The sequence below is a fragment of the Natator depressus genome, chromosome 1 (assembly GCF_965152275.1).
Source record: "Natator depressus isolate rNatDep1 chromosome 1, rNatDep2.hap1, whole genome shotgun sequence".
In the NCBI taxonomy this organism is placed as follows: Eukaryota; Metazoa; Chordata; order Testudines; family Cheloniidae; genus Natator; species Natator depressus.
The window spans coordinates 79,895,136-79,917,414 of NC_134234.1; the positions used below are offsets into that span (position 1 = coordinate 79,895,136).

At 42.7% G+C, this 22,279-nt stretch overlaps 1 protein-coding gene across 12 annotated transcripts in view; it reads right to left on the reverse strand.

Moving 5' to 3' along the window:
• MYCBP2 (MYC binding protein 2) overlaps positions 1-22,279 on the reverse strand; it is a 409,657-nt gene that overhangs the window by 48,219 nt on the left and 339,159 nt on the right. For all 12 annotated transcript variants that reach the window (XM_074962231.1, XM_074962238.1, XM_074962204.1 and 9 more), the window contains 7 exons: positions 12,977-13,221; positions 11,977-12,144; positions 10,637-10,794; positions 9,642-9,841; positions 8,806-8,955; positions 1,981-2,141; positions 716-872 (listed from right to left, as the gene is read on the reverse strand). In XM_074962231.1, the coding sequence (XP_074818332.1) occupies positions 716-872; positions 1,981-2,141; positions 8,806-8,955; positions 9,642-9,841; positions 10,637-10,794; positions 11,977-12,144; positions 12,977-13,221 (1,239 nt within the window). The remainder of the gene's footprint in view (positions 1-715; positions 873-1,980; positions 2,142-8,805; positions 8,956-9,641; positions 9,842-10,636; positions 10,795-11,976; positions 12,145-12,976; positions 13,222-22,279) is intronic.

Consider the following 22,279-nt stretch of genomic DNA (forward strand, 5'->3'; position numbering starts at 1 on the left):
TTTAAAGGAATACTTATTAAGATGAATACACTCTCTAAATTAAAAGAAGAAACCTGTCACAATGAGTAAGTTACATGATCAAAGCTCCTGGTTTATTGAGCTCCAGCCGCCAGAGGAAATACCATTGAGAACAGTTTCAGTTGCTAAAAAGTGTATTAAGAATTGGAAACAATGCTCAGCTTATTTTCTCCTACTCAATTCCCATACCCTCTCTTTACTGTACTTTCCTTTGTAAGTGCTCATTAAAAAGCAGCAATGTGTGCCTTCAAAAGAACAAAAGGAGAGAGAAGAAATGTGAGGAAGAAGGGACCGTGAATAAGTGGAGGTAGGAAAAAGAACATGAGTTTTAAAAGCAATTTTTGAATGAATTTAAATTCAAACATAAAGGCCCTCCTGCTCCTGACCCTAGCAACCAGTAACAGAAAGTAGGAATGGTCACTACTCCAAAATACCCATTTGAATGAGGTTCAGGTTGAGGGGTAATATTTGAATTTTTAAATCTAAATATAACAATCGGAATATCATCCACAAAGGCCCTGATCATGATAGATATTTGTTACTGAAATAAAATATTTAAATAAATGGCAATTATTATTAATACATTTATATATAATAAAGTATGATTGCTGAAAACTAAAACAGCTTGATTATAGTGCTGAAGGTTATCTACTAATTCATTTTGATAACTTGTGATATTTACTGATATAAAACTTGCCTGACTCATGGTTTCAAAGCCAGATTGTATACTGATACTAAAGCTCTCCTCACTATCTCCATCATCAGATTTGGACAAAATGTTGTTAATATGATGAAAGACATTGCTCTGATGCAGGAACTGGTGGTCAGATTGTTTGAATTTGAGGCTCCAACATCTGAAAACATTAAAAATAAGTTTATTAAAAGATGTTTTCAATATTAGTGCACTCTTGCAAGCACCATTAGTATTTACCGTATATACTCGTTCATACGCCGAATATTTCTGGTAAAAAAGCGACGCATCAAAGAGTGGGGGTTGGCTTATAAATGGGTCTACACCAAAATTTGATGATTTTAAACTCTATGAAATCTTTGAATTGAATATCTATACATTGTCGTTTTGTTTGCCTGGAGCGTCTGCAGGCCTGGAGCCTCTCAGCTCCCTGTGTCCGCAGGCCTCCCGCAGCTCCCATTGGCTGGGAACAGCGAACTGCGGACACAGAGAGCTGAGAGGCTCCATGCCTGAAGACGCTCCAGGTAAACAAAACGTCCCAACCCGCCAGCGGCTTACCCTAATGGGCTGTGAGCCAAAGTTTGCCAATCCCTGAAATATAGGGTCGGCTATGAAAGGGTCAGACAGTTTTTATTATTTTTACCTATCCATCTTTGGGGGTTGGCTTATAAAAGAATGGGCTAATGAATGAGCATATACGGTACATTATTTTAATTATTGCATAATTTTAAAAATTTAAGCTTTATAAACGTTTTGAAAGGAAACATCAGGATCAGAAACATATTGTGTATCATTTTGAAGAAGGCAAGAAGAAATATTCATTAGCACTGCGAAAAGTCTAAAGCAGGAATATTTGTTATAGTCACACGAGAGTTGAATTCAATAATAATTATTCCATATATTCCTTTATGGTAGCTATAATAGCAAAATGAAGAATACAGAAAATTTTGGGGAATAGCCAAATGACAGATTTTTCAAACAAAAGGTATTTAAGCTATATACGGCTTATGCATGTACATTAAAGAACACAGTGATCTAATTATTTTTACACTAAAAGTAATGGACATGGTACAAAACTTAAAATCAAATACATTTTTCTCTATAAACCCCTTGTTTATGCCAGGGTTAAATAAATACATTTTTTCTCCTTTTTAAAATAGCATACCAGGCACTTCAGACTTCTAAAATACATTACAAAATCTTCTAATGAGGTAGTTTACAATGCTTGGATGTGTTGGGCCTTTCAGAGTTTTCCCCTATTTTGTACCTACCTTAGGGCCATTTGTTGCAATGAACTACCACTGGGGAGAGACATCATAAGATCAGAGATGGTCTGAAGCAGACGATGAAAAGTATGGGGCAATGGATGAGCTGCTTCACCAGCGATCACTATATCTGACAGTGGATGTTCACATACTCTTGTGTCTTTCTCCTAAGATTCAAAGGAAATATGTTACACTGGCTCTGTTATTAAGTGGCTTTCAGAAAATAAATATATATAGACAGACAAAAACAACATTAAAACAGTTCAGGTTGAGAGTTTATACAAATAATTTAGAATAAAATATATCCTGGGGATGTTGTGACTATTCCCAAACGAATTGTTATAAACTGCCGGAAAGACAGAGATAAAGTTAACATTAAAAGAAATCTAAAGAGGTTAAAATACAGAAATGCACAATTAGGATTGACACCATGCAATATAAGCATTTTAGAGTTTGCGGTCCCGCATTAGTTTAAATTGATAATTTAAAGTCCCATTAGCTTTTTTCTTTCCATCCTTCCAGTGTCCCTACCAAGCAGAGTGAAGGTTGTTTGGGTGCCTAAATCTGCAATGCTATACTTTACCATACTTCATTTCTTTTTTAAACTTAACTCTGAATTTCCTGGGTTTATTAAAAAAACTTGGTTTTTTTTACAACATTTTTAAAATGTATTTTATCTTAAAATTACTGAAACATATTCGCAAAAAGAAAAGGAGTACTTGTGGCACCTTAGAGACTAACCAATTTATTTGAGCATAAGCTTTCGTGAGCTACAGCTCACTTCATAGTATGCATCCGATGAAGTGAGCTGTAGCTCATGAAAGCTTATGCTCAAATAAATTGGTTAGTCTCTAAGGTGCTACAAGTACTCCTTTTCTTTTTGCAAATACAGACTAACACGGCTGTTACTCTGAAACATATTCTTAACCTTCTTACCAACTTAATGTAGTTTTTGTCTGGGAATTTCCCAGGCTTTTTTTAAAATCAAAAATTTCATACATGAACACGAACAAGAAACTGAAAAGAGAATGTTACCACATGATATTTCTAATTATTTTAAAATATGAAATATCAACCTTAATTTTTTTGGAAAAATTAAACAGGTTATGGCCCAATTCATCAGTATGTACCAGCTGTTCTATGCCACTCTGGAGCAGTAAAAAGCGGAAGCCCACTGGTCCATTAAGCCGTGTTTACAGCTATTTTTTTCCCCCCCTCATCTGAGTAGCACAAACCAGCTGGAGTGTACACCCCAATTTCTCCCCTCCTTGTCTTCCAAACCACCCCTGCCTCTTGTACCTCTTTACAAACCCTTCAACCCATCATCCTAATCTACCCCCTACTTCCCATCCTGCATATTGACATGAAGCATAGGCTCCTGAAGAGACAAAATCCCTTGCTTTACCCGCCACTCCGTGTATACTCTACAACCTAAGAAGGATGCGCCTGGGGTTATAGTCTTTGTCGGAAGTGGGGAGTTGAACTACATCTCCCCACCCCCCCACCCCCGGTCCCTTTCACCTTTCCCCTGTCCTACTACCATAAGGGAGGCTAAGACATTTTGAGAAACCATGACTAGCATTGTCAATACTGTGCTTGTCCAGAATATGAACAGTCCACAACTAGGCTTTCAGACACCTGAGATGAAGCCTGGCAAATAACCCACAAGTGCCAGGCAGGACTGTACGGACATCCTGGAGCTCATTTGGATTTTCTGTATGAGTCCACTAATGGAGAAGATGTAACCGTCTGGTAAGCAATGTAACATCATTCAGCCTCGCCCTGCCCTGATAGACTCTATTGACTCTGTGGGTTCCAGGGTGGATTTCTCCAGGTTCACTCTGAGACTCAACCTCTCAAACAGATGCAGAAGCATGGTGGTTTCTTCTTGTATTTCCTGGTAAGATCATAGCTTTAGGAGCTAGGTATGTAAGGGTAAACCATCCCTCCTTGATAGCGAAAGTGAGCTGCAACCATCACCAATATCTTGGTGAACACTCTTGGTGCCATCGAGAGTCCAAAGAGGAGAAATCTGTACTGGTTATTTTGTTGGCCATCCACAAATCTCAGGAATCTCCTGTGTGCTGGATGTATGTCCACATGAAAAACAGGTACTCTGAGATTGAGAGCCATGAACCAATTGTTTGGATCCAGAGACAGGACAATTGACCACAGGGTCACCATTCTGAACTTTAGGTGGCAGATGAAACTTTTCACCTCTGTGAGGTCCAGAATGAGTCTCCATCCCCTTGTCTTCTTGGAGTCAAGGAAGTACCACAAGTAAAAAGGAGTACTTGTGGCACCTTAGAGACGAACAAATGTATTTGAGCATAAGCTTTCGTGAGCTACAGCACAGCTCACAAAAGCTTATGCTCAAATAAATTTGTTCGTCTCTAAGGTGCCACAAGTACTCCTTTTCTTTTTGCGGATACAGACTAACATGGCTGCTACTCTGAAACCTACCTCAAGTAGAATCTCTTTCCCCTTATTGCTAGAGATACTAGTTGTATCACTCCTAGTTTGTGTGGTGTTTCCCAGTCCTCTTCCAGGGGGGTTTGAAGTGATTATGCCACCCTCTAAAGCAAGACTTGGAAGGCCTTAGAATCATCAGGGCACAGGTGGAGAAGCTGGAATCACTGCCTTGTCTGGGGAAGAGGAGAAAAAGGTCACCAGTTAAGAATCCTCCTGTTTTTGTTGCTTGTCTTCCTCATGCTGCTGAAATTATGCCTCTTGATAAGGCTGAAGAAGCTCTTCTCTCCTCTGGGAGCTCTGGATCTCCTTGGGTTCCTTATCTCATGAGGTGACTATATCGGCCAGTAGTCTCATGGATATCCTGGGCCCCAATGCTGCCATTACAGAATTTCATAACCCCATGGCATAGGTCTGGGTGCCAGAAGCTATACGGAGGGTATTTTCTCATGTGAGAATAGTGAGATACCGTGGAGACTCCCAATGTTCTGTCCAGCCTGAGTCTCCTTAAGGGACCCTAGGGGGCAAAGTCTGGGAGTAGGTGTGTCCAATAGCTCTTTTCTGTCTCTGAAGATTTGGAATCTGGATCCAGCGGGGGAGCCCTTAAGACTGGAGGAGGCAGTGATGATGTGTCTCTTCTCTTTGACGGTACTAGTCTGGCTTGACCCCTACTTGTAGACAGGGACAAAGAGAGGTACTGCAGGGATACCAATACTGGCTGAAGTCCTGTTTCCAGGTGTTGAGATCTTCAAAGAAGTGGTGATGCCACTTTCAGGAGCGCTAAAAGGTAGCTTGCAGCCAAGAACTAAGCCTGAGTCAATGGAATCATGTCCCTGGCTCAGCCACATCAGATCCAGTGGTGCTGATGTGGGTTACAGTGCTGAAGCAGCAGTCCGAATACTGCAGGGTGCTGCTGTTTTGCCCTGTGAGGAAGACCCAGTGTGCTTCTTCCCAGTACTGGTTGGTCCTGCTATGGACCAGGAAGCTCCCAATGACTTGGAATGGGACAGGGACTTCTGCCTCTTTGTAGAGAGCTTGGACAGGAAACCTTCCCTCTTGGCCTTGTGGGAGCAGTTGTCTCCCCCTGCCCCTTCCACTCTGACTCTCTCAGGGGTGCTGGTTTTGGAGCTGCCAGGGAACAAAGAGGAGTCACTGCTACCTTCTTCAGGCCAACAGACAGGAGGGTCTTCCCCATCAGAGATTGATCCCACCTTCATAGCCTCCTCCATGATGAACTTACAGAGTCAAAACTCCCCAGAATGCTTAGTTCTACTTGGGAATGATCTGCAGATACTGCACCTGGAAGGGAAGTGGGTTTTCCCCAAGCAGTACAGACAGAGGTTGTGAAAGTCTGTGACTGAGAAGGGTTTGTGGCACTTCACGCAACTTTTTAAACCAGTGATCCTTGACTTACTCTGGTCCTGTAACCACTGGAAGGCTGAGGCTGAAGGGCGGGAATGGTACAGCAATGGCTCGCTCCCCACCCTGGAGGGGAGTTCCAAAACCAGACAGATATTACTAGGAAAAAATCTTTGGTCCCGGGTATATGGAGTGCATGCACAACCTGAAGTGTACCACACATAGGGACAATCACTCAAATTAGTAGTAGTTTAGTTTTTTAATTACTGGGTAAGGTTCCCCCACAAAAAGAGGAAGTTTGGGACTTTTTCCAGGTTGCTTTTTCCAGTTGCATAAGGTTCCACACCTTCTCCCCTTCCTGGATGGGCACATAATTCCCCTATTTCCTGGCATTTAAGCCTGGCATGCTCGCTTCCGGCTCATCTGTTTCTCCATCTTCTGGAATGCTGTCCCCACATCACTCATATACGACTCTGCCATGTCACCCACCTATGTAGATGCAGGGGACCTTGCGAGTTGATTCTTGCTGCCTGAACATCAAGTCACAGTGACGCATGGGTTTGCTGAGTCCAAAAATAATCTTATCAGGAGAGTAATAGATAGTTGAGTGCTGGCCAGCATTATATGTAAAGATGACTTTGTATTCCAGTCTTGCTGGACTTCACTGACAGATGCTAAGCATGGAACCAGTGGTGTGGTTTACTCTCTCCACTTCTACATCACTCGCAGAGTGAGGGACATTGGGCCTCACATTGGTTATTTGGAGTTGTCAGCAAACCTTGTGCAATAACCATGGTTCAAATTTCTTCCCCGATCACTACAGATACAGCTTGGTGGTCTGATCTGCAATACTACATGTTTCATCAATGCAGCTGTAACTGTCTCAACCCTTTATGCTTCAGTAGTTGCGCCACCACATACTTTGAGAGGGTGTCAGACCAGCAAATACTGATTTACAGCTGGTATTTCTGGTAGTGAGCCTTTCAAGTCAATATATGTGAACTCAAAACATGGGAGGAGCATCTGGTAGAAGTGGAAAGGATTCTAAAACTTTTTAAGGAGTCAGGATTTAAATGGGGTTTGTGGAAACAAAGAGTCATCTAAGTACATGAGGAGGTCTTCAGTTCTCAAAACTTGGGTTAAGTCATTTACTACCCTCTGAAACATCCTGGTGCATTAATAAGTAATTGAGACAATCCACAGTGTGTCACAAAGGCATTTTTTTCTTGATTCTCAGGTGCCACTTTAATCTGATGGAATCCAAATACCAAATCAAAACTACTAAAATATTTTGCTCCTGACATTTTATCCAGGGAGTCTGCTATGTGGGAGTAACTATCTTAAAATGTTGTGAATTAAGTTTCTTGTAGTGAACATATCTTCAGGTCTCCTTTGGGCTTTTTCACAGTTATAGTTGGAGATACCCAAGATGATGTAGACTGTGCAATCAGGCTATCATGCAGCATATGATGTAGCTTCTCTTCTACTGCTAATATACCAGGGGAATCAGATATTGGAGCTGCCTCGCAGGAACGCTCCCTCACTTAAGAACAATCCGAGGCAGTACCTGATCACATCTCTCAAGATCTTCATTATTCTTGGAGAACACACTAGCATACCATAAGAGCTGCTGTTCTAACCACTTCTTTTTGTCACCTTCTCTGGCAGCATCTCTCAAGTCAACACATAGCTCTTTTACATCTTTTAATCTCTGCCCCATGAGAGGTTTTTAGATATCAACCATTGTATACTGTCTCCAAGGTCTGATTTTTCACTAGATGCACTTCCTAGTCAGTGACATTAACTGCTCTTACCCAGAACTCACCCTTTGGTCCAGCTCAATACAGAGATCTGCTAAACAGCAATCCTGACTGGATATTTGTAGCTTCACACCCTCCTTCAGGTTCACTACAGCAGTCCTTTATCTTTATGGGCATTACTGCATGATGACCTGGCTTCACCACAACTTTATTCCAAGCCATCACAGGGAGCAGTTCTTCTCTGTCACTCTGTAGGCCTGGCAGAGGCATCTTTAAGCCTCCAAGAGTTGCCCCCCCCCCAACTCCCCAGGGTCTGCACTTCCCCTTACTCCCAGATCAGATATAGAAATGTAATATACAAGACTACAACCTAACAGTAAGAGAGATACAGCACCATTTATTGGTAGAGGCTATTTGCACTGATCATTACACTACCTGAAATCTGTTACTTTAAAAGAGTATACATTACAGTAGTGTTTTTCATCACAAGATCACACCATTAAAGAGAAGAAATATAATTCAAATACAAGTCAAGGCCACATACATTAGCTTAATTTAAAATAATTTCATTACCAAGCTTTGCAAAAAATCCTGGAACACACTTAACTACAAAGTTGAAAAACTGTTGCCAATTACTCGCCTGCCAGAAAATTACTCATCCCAGTCAAGTGGGTGAGGAGAGTTTTGCAAGACTACTTCATTATAGCAAAAAGAATAGTTGCCTCTACAGGAGAGGTGGTACAACTGAACGACATAAATTACGCCAGCATAACCTGTGGTTTACACAAGCCCTAAGAATAATAGAGTTTCTTAGAGAAAATTTCCCTCAGTTTTCTGGTATGCAATCTAAGCATAGTTTTCAGTTACTGTACTTGTCAAAAACAGCATTTTCTATTAGAGAGAATGTTTTAAACAGTTTAAGTGCAAATCAATGTACTAAAACAAAGACAAAACAAAACTACAATGGATCAGCAGAATATCATTCAGCAGTCATGAAAAGCTAATTAAATTTAAGGGTGATCAACAAAAACAAATACTGCATAGATATGTTCTTGAAAAAAGTGAACTAAAATTTCCCATTCCATAGTTAAGATTTTGTTTTTCACTAAAAGTTACACAACATACAAGATTAATCTTTGTTTTCACTTTTACACATTCAGAAAATATTTTTAAACTACTTGTGCAGTCATACCTACAATTTCCATAATATACTTTATGCGTAGCATGTTAAAATCTCACATACTTGCTCTGCATTTTCTTTATTTGCTTTGTTCTCCTCATCCTCGTCTTCCTCAGGTTCCATAGGGGCAGGAGTCAGTGAAGCCACAAAATGCCATAAAATATCATGAAGAGAAGTTGTTTGAATGACATTACAGAGAAGCCAATTAAAAGCCTAAAACAAATGTAGATAGTTATAGTTTAGGTAAGGAAAGTTATAGTTTAGGTAAGGAAAGTTATAATTTAGGTAAGGAAAGTTGGAGATATGGATATAGAGTTCAACAAAAAGATTCATTTTAAACATGTCACAGGAGAGGCACTAGTATTTTGAAAAGTTATCAAAAACACTGCTGCACAAGCCCTTTTATTAAGCTATAAACTATTTCTTACAATGATGTAAATATATCATAGGGAATACACCACACTGACGGCTCGTACACACAGACAGTGTGCGGCAAGCTGAGGGGCGACTCTACAGTGCTCTAGCCTGACACACACTAACTGATCATGCGGCGATCATGTGGACTCTGTTACAGAACAGCAGTTTAAAACAAAGCTTGAAAAAAAAAAAAAGTCCTTTAGACACATTTAAAGATTAAAGAAACACTGCTGACCATCCAAACTAGCACATTTACAGTTAACATTTCTATTTTTATATTTCTGATTTTGCAGATATTATGGCTACTTAGACTTGTTTTAAAACTTGTTGGAAGTCTCAATTTGGGATTAGTAAAAGAGCATTCTCTTTTTTGTATTAGTATTTAATTTAATATAAAAATTTGTTTCAAAACTTCTCTGGAAGAAGGATAAGTAACTGATGTGTCATTTTTATTACAGTTAGATCCATTAATGCGTTCATACCTCCATAGCAAAGACTCGGCAAGCAGATTTCCGTAAGGCTTGTTTCATTGCTATTTCAAGTCCTTCCAGATCATGGTGCTGGATTACAAATGCCAGAACTGGCCACTGGAAATTTCTCTCTCCTTTAGAAAGAGAGCTGTGGGCGGAGATTAACCGAGAAAGTTCAGGAGATGGATGTCTCAGGAGAGAGGATCCCACTTCTATTTAAAAGTATAAAGAAATATATATATTAGATTCTTTGTGTAATTGTTTTTACTGCAGCTACAAAAATCAAAGTATTAGTTTGCTAGTATTTATAAAATAGTATTTTTTCCTTGTAGAACAATATAATACAATCCCTGAAGTGAAAAAATTGTGCTTCACTTCAGGGTAAGCAGACATTAAAAATCACAAGAATACTTCCTGAGTTTTAAAACCAAGCAGAAAACTCCCAGGAATTTATTTCAGACCTGAATAAATTCCTGAGCCACTCTTAACGCTCTGCATATTTCTCATAACTTACATGCGGTTAATGTTTGACAAGCTATTGGTATTTGGAACTGGGTGAATAATGGATTTTTTGGTTCACCGTCAATTCCAAAGTATCAAAAAACGTTTAATTTCAGATTGAAACGAAAACAACATTTTGAAAGCTTTTCAGTGAATTGAAAAAGTTTTGAACTGGGTCAAACCAAAACATTTCATTTTGACCGACCCGGAATTTTTCATTTCAAAAGCAAAGGAGGACTAGATTCACAAAGTAACCAGAGACTGAGAAGGAGGAGGTTTCTTTCACCCTTTGTCTGATGTGGAAAAGGGACTTTTCACTGAAAAAAGTCTGCCCAGCTCCATTAATTACATATATTTATCACAAACGGTAATTTTTTCCCCTACAGTCTTTCACTGAGGAACTGTAATCCTATTGTCCTTAAACTCCATTTACTTTTTTTTAAACTAAAAATAGATATTTTAGAAAAGTGGAAATACTTTTTCTGCTTTGAGATGTCTATTTTTACCTGCGTCGCCACTGTTGACTCTTCGTCTGGGAATGGCCTTAACCCGTGCAGGTAAAATCGAGTGCTGTTTGTCGTATTCTGATGCAACAACTGAGTATGATCTTTGAAAGACTGTGCGCTTTGCCAGGTCTGTATCTGTTATTGGACTGGTCTCCAAACTTCAAAGAAATCAGTGAGGTCATAAAAACTATTTTTTTAAGTTTCAGTGATGACATAACTCAGACAAAATTCAGAACTACACTATTATCATTAAAAAACTATGCTTTAAAGACTGGAAATGAAGCAGACTAGAAAGCAGCATACATTTGGTTAATGGCAATACTACCGATGTATGAAAATTTACCTTATGCAACGTAATAGTAATAACTAGATGAACTCATATACTTGTTCATATAGTATGGCCAAAAAGAAATTCTTGCAAATTCTTTCAACATATACGTGTATCTTGTATTTCTTAAAATATATAATTGTGATGTAACAAGTTAAACTATCCAAGTATTTCATGGCGGGAGGGGCAAGGAGAGGCATCCAAAGTATTCAGATGACTGAGTTTCAGATACACAAATGTATGATGCAGACACAGATTTATAAACTCCATGGGCCTCCTACATGAAATTTAAAAGTTTGTTTAGTGTGGGAAATAACGTTTCCCAGCCAGTTCTGATCTGCTGTTGCCAAGCCCCTGGAACGTTTCACTCCCTACTTTGTGTGAACTTCGTATGGTCTGCAGAAGAGCTCCCGCTTCCCAATCTTCCCACAGGGCATGGGAGAGCCCCACTGCCCCAAGTCTCAATAGGGGCAAGGTGGCTACACCAAGATAATCCTGTTAGAGCAGAGATTTGAGATCTATTGACCAGATACCTCGTTATCTTTACAGAAGGTGGTCATGTTTAAATATTGGCATTCAATAAATTTGTTTTTATATGTCAAGTTCGATGACATAGAAAAAAATATGTAAAATTTTTGTGGCTGATTATGTCCTCCTGATATATGAAATATCCCAGATTTTGTTTCCATTTGTTTGCTTTAGTGCCAAAGTTCAGACTTGCAGCAATTCTGTGTTAAAATAAAATAATATGAATTAGTTTAAAGTTTTGAACAGAATTGGAGCTGGTGTTCAAAAAGATATGAGAGACTGTTGTCTTTCTGTAAAGAAGTACGATTTCTGGTAGCCTATAAGCCAAAAACGTATACAAGTTATGGCTATAATTCAAGCGTTGAGCTGACTTGGTATTTTGGCTACCTATTGCAGCAACAAGTCCCATTACCCTTGTGTTCACTTCAGTGCTGTGCTGTGCTAGTATGTTAGCTAACAGTTATCAAGAACTACACTGGCATACCTTGGTGGCATGGATTTCATGTTACTCTCTGGTTCCTCAAAGACATTAGGACATGCATCAGGAGTGACTGATATGTATGGTGCAGGTACTGAAGTTGAACGCAGATATCTCATCTCATCTTGGAAGAGGTTGTCATCTTGATAGACAACAAAGTTTTCATGATGATGCCTGCATTAAAGTAGATATTTAAACTAATGATGATGATGATTTGTATTATCACAGTGCTTAAGAAACCTATTGGACCAGAACCCCATTGTGCTGGGCATTGTACAAACGCAGAAAAAAAAAAGAGTTTTCAAAACCAACTGACCCTTTCCAGGCCAATTAGCTAGCAATTATTGTCACTTACCATGTCTGTACATCTACTGCATTTGAGCCTAACCTGGTTGTGGCCTTTAGAAACTGAAGCAATGTAAATGTTAATATGGTGCTGAAGGATGTGGATTTGTTTATCATTTGCTAATGTTTCGCAAACAGCAGGGCTTCTCAAGATGATGTTACTTATTGCAGAACCAAATTTCCTCATTTCATCCTGAACCATTTTAGAGCTCATGAACATTATATACTAAATTGAAATATACTGGGAAATACAAAGAGGCACATGCTTATATGCTCTGAATTGAGTGAAGGTTTGAGGGGCTATGTATATTAGGCTCAAGTCATAATGTGAGTCTTATTATGGAGTTCTGCTACCAAGTTCTTAAATCACTGAAATTTAAGTTTTAAGAATTATTAATCAAGCATCCAAAAGTGTGTTAGGGTACCTCCCAAATTCAGTAGCTCTGATCCCTGGAGCAACTGCAATCTAAACAGACATGAAAATACCATGAAAGATGGAGAGAAAGTCAGGGGACAAGATGACAAAGAAGCATGAGACTGCTTCCAGAGAGCAGCACATTTTTATATATACATTTTAGTTTAGTACATAAAATACACATTTTATTTTTATTCAAACATTATGAATAAACAGATTTATGAACTCATGAGTAGCTTTCATTACCTTGCTAAAGTCTGCAGATAGAGGCATGGCATTTTAATGGGAAAGTCCTCAGAAATTCCTTCTTTAACACTGGGAAGCTGCGACTGGAATGGTTTTGCAGGATGATAGCACAAAATACTGGGCTCAGCAGCACTGCTCAGGGACAGCAAGAACAGAGCATTGGCTTTAATCACTTGATGAGCTTCCATGGTTGGCAAGGCACGAGGAGTCTTAACTTGCATTGGTTTTCTCCTGTATTGTTTAACCTAGAATACAAAAATGTTACATGCTCACATCATTATTTTATTACAAGTAAGGATTAGATTTAGAGATGGGTATTTTTAGTAAAAGTCATGGACAGGTCACAGGCAATAAACAAAAATTCACGGCCCATGACCTGTCCATGACTTTTACTATAAATACCCATGATGACAATCTCTGCTCCTAGGGCCCCGCTGATCTGGGGGGCCCCTACTCAAGTGTGTGTGGGGGGCTGACTGCCCTCAGCAGCACGCTGCTCCAAGGCCCTCAGAGACCGCTCTCCCCAGGGACTGCTGTTACGTGTTGATTATTCAGTAGCTGGTGGCTTGTTGTCTTGCTGCATCCTCTGTTCATTTGGGTCAGTTTCAATCAGTTCATTAACGACCTGATCATTCCACCCAGACTCCCATGTGACACACGCACACACTTTCTGTTTCCAGCACTGTTTTGGGAGCAGCGTTAGCCATTTTGCACCCTGGTCTACACTTCGAGTTTAGGTCGAATTTAGTAGCGTTAGATCGATTTAACCCTGCACCCGTCCACACGACGAAGCCATTTTTGTTGACGTAAAGGGCTCTTAAAATCTATTTCTGTACACCTCCCCAACGAGGGGATTAGTGCTGAAATCGGTAACGCCGGGTCAAATTTGGGGTAGTGTGGACACATTTTGATAGTATTGACCTCCGGAACTATCCCAGCGTGCTCCCTTGTGACTGCTCTGGACAGCACTCTCAACTCAGATGCACTAGCCAGGTAGACACGAAAAGCCCCAGGGACTTTTGAATTTCATTTCCTGTTTGGGCAGCGTGGCACAGGTGACCATGCAGAGCTCATCAGCAGAGGTGACCGTGGAGTCCCAGAATTGCAAAAGAGCTCCAGCATGGACCGAACGGGCGATACTGGATTTGATCGCTGTATGGGGAGATGAACCTGTACTATCAGAACTCCGTTCCAAAAGACGAAATGCCAAAATATTTGAAAAAATCTCCAAGGGCATGAAGGACAGAGGCTATAACAGGGACCCGCAGCAGTGCCGTGTGAAAATTAAGGAGCTCAGGCAAGCCAACCAAAAAACCAAAGAGGCAAACGGCCGCTCCGGGTCAGAGCCCCACACATACCGCTTCTATGATGAGCTACATGCAATTCTAGGGGGTGCCCCTACCACTATCCCACCCCTGTATGTAGACTCCTGCAAGGGGGGAGTCTCACACAACAGAGATGAGGATTTAAGGGACGAAGAAGACGACGATGAGGAAGAAACCATTCTCCCCGACATCCAGGAACTGTTTATCACCCTGGACCCAATACCCTCCCAACCCGGGTTCCCAGAACTTGAAGGCGGAGAAGGCACCTCTGGTGAGTGTACTTTTGTAAATATAAATACATGGTTTAAAAGCAAGTGTGTTTAATGATTAGTTTGCCCCGAAGACTTGGGATGCATTCGCGGCCAGTACAGCTACTGGAAAAGTCTGTTAACATGTCTGAGGATGGAGCGGAAATCCTCCAGGGACATCTCAATGAAGCTCTCCTGGATGTACTCCCAAAGCCTTTGCAAAAGGTTTCTGGGGAGGGCAGCCTTATTCCGTTCTCCATGGTAGGACACTTTACCACACCAGGCCAGTAGCACGTAGTCTGGAATCATTGCATAAAAAAGCATGGCAGCGTATGGTCCCGGTGTTTGCTGGCATTCAAGCAACATCCATTCTTTATCTCTCTGTGTTAGCCTCAGGAGAGTGATATCATTCATGGTCACCTGGTTGAAAAAGGGGAATTTTATTAAGGGGACATTCAGAGGTGGCCATTCCCGCTGGACTGTTTGCCTGTGGCTGAAAAGAAATCATCCCTGCTGTTAGCCACACGGTGGGGGGAGGGGTGAAGCGATCATCCCAGAGAATTGGGTGTGTGTGGAGGTTTAGTTGGGTTCGTGCTGCACGTTCACCCGAAAATCGCAGCCCCTCCTTTTAACTGGCCAACCCATTTTAAATGGCCAACCCAACGGGTGCTTGGTATGGGAAATGAGGGTGCTGCTGTTTGAAACCATTCCCACGTGTTATGAAGGTTAAAGAAGCCAAAAGACTGTGGCTTACCATGGCTGCCTGCAAGCCGAATTCTGTTGCCTGGTCCTGCGTGTGTTATCTCACACACCAAACTGGCAGGCCCTCAATATAAGAGGCAAAATGTGACCTTGTACCGAAAGCACATGTACTATGTAATGTTAACAGCTTGGTTCACCGCGAAAGAGTCTACCCATTGTTCTCTAAAATATGTCTTTTTAAATACTGTTCTCCCATTTTTTCCTTCTGCAGCTGCAAATGTTTCAAAGCTCCCCTTATCATCTCTGTCCCAGAGGCTAATGCAGATAAGAAGAAGAAAAAAATAGCACTCGCGATGAAATGTTCTCTGAGCTCATGCAGTCCTCCCACACTGAAAGAGCTCAGCAAAATGCGTGGAGGCACACAATGTCACAGTCCAGGAAAGCACAAAATGAACGCGAGGACAGGAGGGACGCGCGAGAGGAGGCAGCGGCGGGAGCAAGAGGAGAGGTGGTGGCAGCATGATGAAAGGAAGCAGGATGCAATACTGAGGCTACTGGAGGATCAAACGGATATGCTCCGGCATATGGCTGAGTTGCAGAAAAGGCAGCAGGAGCACAGACCGCCGCTGCAGCCCTGTGTAACCGCCCGCCCTCTTCCCCAAGTTTCATTGCCTCCTCACCCAAACACCCAAGAACGCTGGGGGGTGTCCTCCAGGCACCCAACCACTCCACCCCAGAGGACTGCCCAAGCAACAGAAGACTGGCATTCAATAAGTTTTGAAGTGCAGTGTGGCCCTGTCCTTCCCTCCTCCACCATCCCTCCTGGTGCTTCCCTCCTCCCACACCCCTCCCGGGCTACCTTGGCAGTTATCCCCCTATTTGTGTGACGAATTAATAAAGAATGCATGAATTTGAAACAACAATGACTTTATTGCCTTTGCACGTGGTGATTGAAGGGGGGAGTACGGTTGGCTTACAGAGAAGTAGAGTGAACCAAGGGGGCGGGTTTTCATCAAGGAGAAACAAACAGAACTGTGACACTGTAGCCTGGCCAGTCATGAAACTGGTTTTCAAAGCTTCTCTGATGCGCAGCGTGCACTGCTGTGCTCTTCTAATCACCGTGCTGTCTGGCTGCGCATAATCAGCAGCCAGGCGATTTGCCTCAACCTCCCACCCCGCCATAAATGTCTCCCCCTTACTCTCTCAGATATTGTGGAGCACACAGCAAGCAGTAAACGCTTTTGAACGTCCAAATGCACATTCTACCACCATTCTGCACTTGCTCAGCCTATAGTTGAACAGCTCCTGATGACTGTACAGGATGCCTGTGTATGGCTTCATGAGCCATGGCATTAAGGGGTAGGCTGTGTCCCCAAGGATAACTATAGGCATTTCAACATCCCCAATGGTTATTTTCTGGTCTGGAAAGTAAGTCCCTTGCTGCAGCTGTTCAGACAGACCAGAGTTCCAGAAGATGCGAGCGTCATGAACCTTTCCCGGCCATCCCACGTTGATGTTGGTGAAATGTCCCTTGTGATCCACCAGTGCTTGCAGCACCATTGAAAAGTACCCCTTTCAGTTTATGTACTGGCTGCCAAGGTGGTCCGGTCCCAAGATAGGGATATGCGTTCTGTCTATAGCCCCACCACAGTTAGGGAATCCCACTGCAGCAAAGCCATCCACTATGACCTGCACATTTCCCAGAGTCACTACCCTTGATAGCAGCAGCTCAGTGACTGCGTTGGCTACTTGGATCACAGCAGCTCCCACAGTAGATTTGCCCACTCCAACTTGATTCCCGACTGACCAATAGCTGTCTGATGTTGCAAGATTCCAGAGGGCTATCGCCACTCGCTTGTGAACTGTGAGAGCTGCTCTCATCTTGGTATTCTTGCGCTTCAGGGCAGGGGAAAGCAAGTCACAAAGTTCCATGAAAGTGCCCTGACGCATGAGAAAGTTTCACAGCCACTGGGAATCATCCCAGACCTGCAACACTACATGGTCCCACCAGTCTGTGCTTGTTTCCTGGGCCCAGAATCGGCATTCCATGTCATGAGCCTGCCCCATTGCCACCAGGATGTCCAAATTACGGGGGCCCGTACTTTGAGAGAAGTCTGTGTCCATGTCCTCATCCCTTTTGTCACCGCGCTGCTGTCGCCTCCTCGCCTGCCTGTGCAGGTTCTGGTTCTGAACATACTGCAGGATAATGCGTGAGGTGTTTACAATGCTCATAACTGCTGTGGTGATCTGAGCGGGCTCCATGCTTGCCGTGGTATGGCGTCTGCAGGAGAGCAGAGTTGCAGTGGAAGTGGTGGCTGATGATGGATGCCACGAGAATAGATATTTATAGAGAACGACGAGAGGACCTGTGAGGTCGATTCATGAGAGCAGAGTTGCAGCGGAAGCAGTGGTTGGATGACCAGTTTTGCAGACCTACTGCACCGTCTGCTGCCAGCAGCACCAGGACACAACAGCGGCGGTGTCGGTGAGCTGAGCTGATGGGGCTGCACGCTTGCCGTGGTATGGCGAAACAAGAGCAGGACAGCAGAGTTGCAGTGGAAGTGGTGGATGACGACGGTCATATAGAGGACCTGTGAAGTGGATTCATGGCACCAGGAGAGCAGAAGAGCAAAGTTGCAGCGGAAGTGGTGGTGCGATGATTATGGATAGCAGTCCTACTGCACCATCTGCTGAAAGCAGTAGGGTGTCCGCACGGAAAAATGGTGCAAAACAATTGTCTGCTGTTGCTTTCACGGAGGAAGGGGCGACTGACGACATGTACCCAAAACCACCTGCGACAATGTTTTTGCCCCATCAGGTATTGGGAGCTGAACTCAGAATTCCAATGGGCGTTAGAGACTGCGGGAACTGTAGCATAGCTACCCATAGTGCAACCTTCCGAAAGCCAATGCTAGCCACGATACTGTGGACGCACTCTGCTGACTTAATGTACTTAGTGGGGACACACACAATCGACTGTATAAAATCGCTTCCTAAAAAATCGACTTCTATAAATTCGACCTAATTCCATAGCATAGACATACCCTTAGTAGCCATGCAACACAGAGGGAAACTGACACATGCTTAGGATTCATAAAAATGTTACAGAAAATTCCCACTTTGACACACATGTTCACATAAAAATTTTTCCATAGGGCTCCTGCCTTGTTCAGTGCATAGCATAGACCATGCTTTGGGAATGAATAAGGGTTGTGTAGCGAAGGACACCGTTGTTTCTGTAAGACCCCTTGCCTCATTCATTCAAGAAATTGGAAGGCTTGTAATGAATGAAGCATAGGATACAAGAAGAGAAAAGATGGTTTCATGGCTAAGGCAGTTAAATGCCCTGGAGAACTGAATTCTATCCCTGCTTCTGTCACAGAGTTCCTTTGTGATGCTAGGCAAGTCACTTAAACCAAACTTTTCACAGGTGGCCACTTAACATGCTCATTTTCTGGGTTCCCAATGTGAGGCCCTCCGGTCTGATTTGCAGAGTGCACTCTCAGCTGCAACTGGTCAATGTGAACTATGTTTTGAAGATATTAAGGCTATATAATTCTAAGTAGTCTGAAAAATTAGACCTTATGCATACCAAACTGAGCATCCCAAATTAGTGGTCACTTTTGATTATAAAATCTCTGTCCCCCAATTCCAAACCACTCGCATCAGTAAACTTAATTCTGGCACCTCTTACGGGTGAGTGCTTGACTTTGAAACCTTAACATTCTTTGAATGTAATTTTTTGTTAGCAATTTTATTCACATCGCACTAAAATGACAAAACACAGAGGAGGGTTACAAAGGAAACAAAAACGATATATCAGACAAGGCTAGGGAAAAAGTTTCCTTTCCTATTAATATTCTTTCTTCAAGATTTTCTATATCAGGCCGTATACTTCGATTATAGACCCTACAAACCACCAGATGAAGAACAAGAATTTAAATAATGCAATATCTTCCCGTATAAGGGTCTAGCTATCTCAGCTTGCAGCTGAATATTTCAGAAGCAGTACCAAGTAGGAACCTAACCAATTCATCAATAACCATTAAAAAAATGTTAAACATAATTTCAGTTTGTCAGTGACTCTGTATCAAAATTCTTAACAATGAGTTAGGCACTCATATCTTACAAGGAGGTGAATGGGACTGGTATAAAAAGGCTTTAATGAAGGAAAATTAACAGATAAAGATAATCCCCCCCCCCCCCCTTTGATCTTCTATAACAGATAATATGCTTGGGATCTTCCAAAGCATCTGATAAGCCAGTCTTCTTCGGTCTTGTACACTCAATAGCAAAGTCATGACTACCAACGGTACTGGGTGTCACATGAATTAAGGATCTTGCATGCACAGGTTCAGAATAAACAGGAGCCTGAATGGGGGTGGACATGGACATGTTCACCAGTTCCAGGGTCTTCTCAGTCAGTTTGGAGTTATAAGAAAAAAAGCTCCTCTTGATTTGGCAGACCTTCTATAGGATTATGCTGATCATGGGCTGGGGTGGGAGGGGAATATCCATTTGGCTGAGGTCTACTGACATTCAAGAAAATTTGTTCTGCCTGCTCCTGCTTTCTAGAACCTGAAGTATTTTTTTCCTGGGTATAATGAGATTTCATTCTCCTGATTCCTAGAATCATAGGATATTAGGGTTGGAAGAGACCTCAGGAGGTCATCGAGTCCAATCCCCTGCTCAAAGCAGGACCAACACCAACTAAATCATCCCAGCCAAGGCTTTGTCAAGCCAGGCCTTAAAAACCTCTAAGGGATTCCACCACCCTCCAAGTGAAATAGTGTTCCCTAATATCCAAGCTAGACCTCCCCCACTCCAACTTAAGACCATTACTTCTTGTTCTGTCATCTGCCACCACTAAGAATAGCCTAGCTCCATCCTCTTTGGAACCCCCCTTCAGGGAGTTGAAGGCTGCTATCAAATCCCCTCTAACTCTTCTTTTCTGCAGACTAAATAACCCCAGTTTCCTCAGCCTCTCCTCTTAAGTCATGTGCCCCAGCCCCCTAATCATTTTTGTTGCCCTCCGCTGGAGTCTCTCCAATTTGTCCACATCCCTTCTGTAGTGGGGGTACCAAAACTGGCCACAATACTCTAGGTGTGGCCTCACCAGTGCTGAATAGAGGGGAATAATCACTCCCTTCGATCTGCTGGCAATGCTCCTACTAATACAGGCCAATATGCCGTTGGCCTTCTTGGCAATGAGGGCACACTGCTGACTCATATCCAGTTCCTCGTCCACTGTAATCCCCAGCTCCTTTTCTGCAGAACTGCTGCTTAGCCAGTCTGTCCCCAGCCTGTAGCGGTGCATGGGATTCTTCTGTCCTAAGTGCAGGACTCTGCACTTGTCCTTGTTGAACTTCATCAGATTTCTTTTGGCCCTATCCTCTAATTTATCTAGGTCCCTCTGTATCCTATCCCTACCCTCCAGCGTATCTACCTCTCCCCCCAGTTTAGAGTCATCAGCAAACTTGCTGAGGGTGCAATCCACGCCATCCTCCAGATCACTGACACAGATGTTGAACAAAACCAGCCCCAGGACTGACCCCTGGGGCACTCCACTTGATACCAGCTGCCAAATAAACATCAAGCCGTTGATCACTACCTGTTGAGTCCGACAATATAGCCAGTTTTCTACCCACCTTATAGTCCATTTATCCAATCCATACTTTTTTATCTTGCTGGCAAGAATACTGTGGGAGACCGTATCAAAATCTTTGCTAACGTCAAGATATATCACATCCACTGCTTTCCCCATATCCACAGAGCCAGTTATCTCATCATAGAAGGCAATCGGGTTGGTCAGGCATGACTTGCCCTTGGTGAATCCATGTTGACTGTTTCTGATCAGCTTCCTCTCCTCCAAGTGCTTCAAAATGGATTCCTTGAGGACCTGCTCCATGATTTTGCCAGGGACTGAAGTGAGGCTGACTGGCCTATAGTTCCCTGGGTTCTCTTTCTTCCCTTTTTAAAATATGGGCACTGTATTTGCCTTTTTCCAATTGTCCAGGACCTCCCCCAATTGCCACAATTTTTCAAAGATAATGGCCAATGGCTCCACAATCACATCAGCCAACTCCCTCAGCTCCTTTGGATGCATTAGATCTGGACCCATGGACTTCTGTACGTCCATTTTTTCTAAATAGCCTTTAACCTGTTCTTTCACCACTGAGGGCTGGTCACCTCCTCCCCATACTTTGATGCCCAGTGCAGCAGTCTGGGAGATGACCATGTCTGTGAAGATCAAGGCAAAAAAAAGCATTGAGTATGTCAGCTTTTTTCACATCATCTGTCACTATGTTGCCTCCCCCATTCAGTAAGGTCCCACATTTTCTGTGACCCTCTTCTTGTTGCTAACATACCTGTAGAAACCCTTCTTGTTACCCTTCACATCCCTTGCTAGCTGCAACTTCAATTGTGCCTTGGCCTTCCTGATTACACCCCTGCATGCTATAGCAATATTTTTATACACCTCCCTAGTCATCTGTCCAAATTTCCACTTCTTGTAAGCTTCCTTTTTGAGTTTAAGCTCACCGAAGATTTCACTGTTAAGCCAAGCTGATCGCCTGCCATATTTGCTATTCTTTCTGCACTCCGGGATGGTTTGTTCCTGAGCCCTTAACAAGGTTTCTTTAAAATACAGCCAGCTCTCCTGGACTCCTTGCCCCTCCATATTAGCTTCCCAGGGGATCGTGCCCATCAGTTCCCGAAGGGAGTCTAAGTCTGCTTTTCTGAAGTCCAGGGTCTGTACTTCGCTACTCTCCTTTCTTCCTTTTGTGAGGATCCTGAACTCAACCATCTCATGCTCACTGCTGCCTAGGTTGCCACCCACTTCTACTTCTCCTACCAATTCTTCCCTGTTTGTAAGGAGCAGATCAAGAGGAACACGACCCCTAGTCAGTTGCTCCAGCTCTTGTACCAGGAAGTTGTCTCCAACACTCTCCAAAAACTTCCTGATTGTCTGTGCATTGCTGTATTGCTCTTCCAGCAGATGTCAGGATGATTAAAGTCCCCCATTAGAA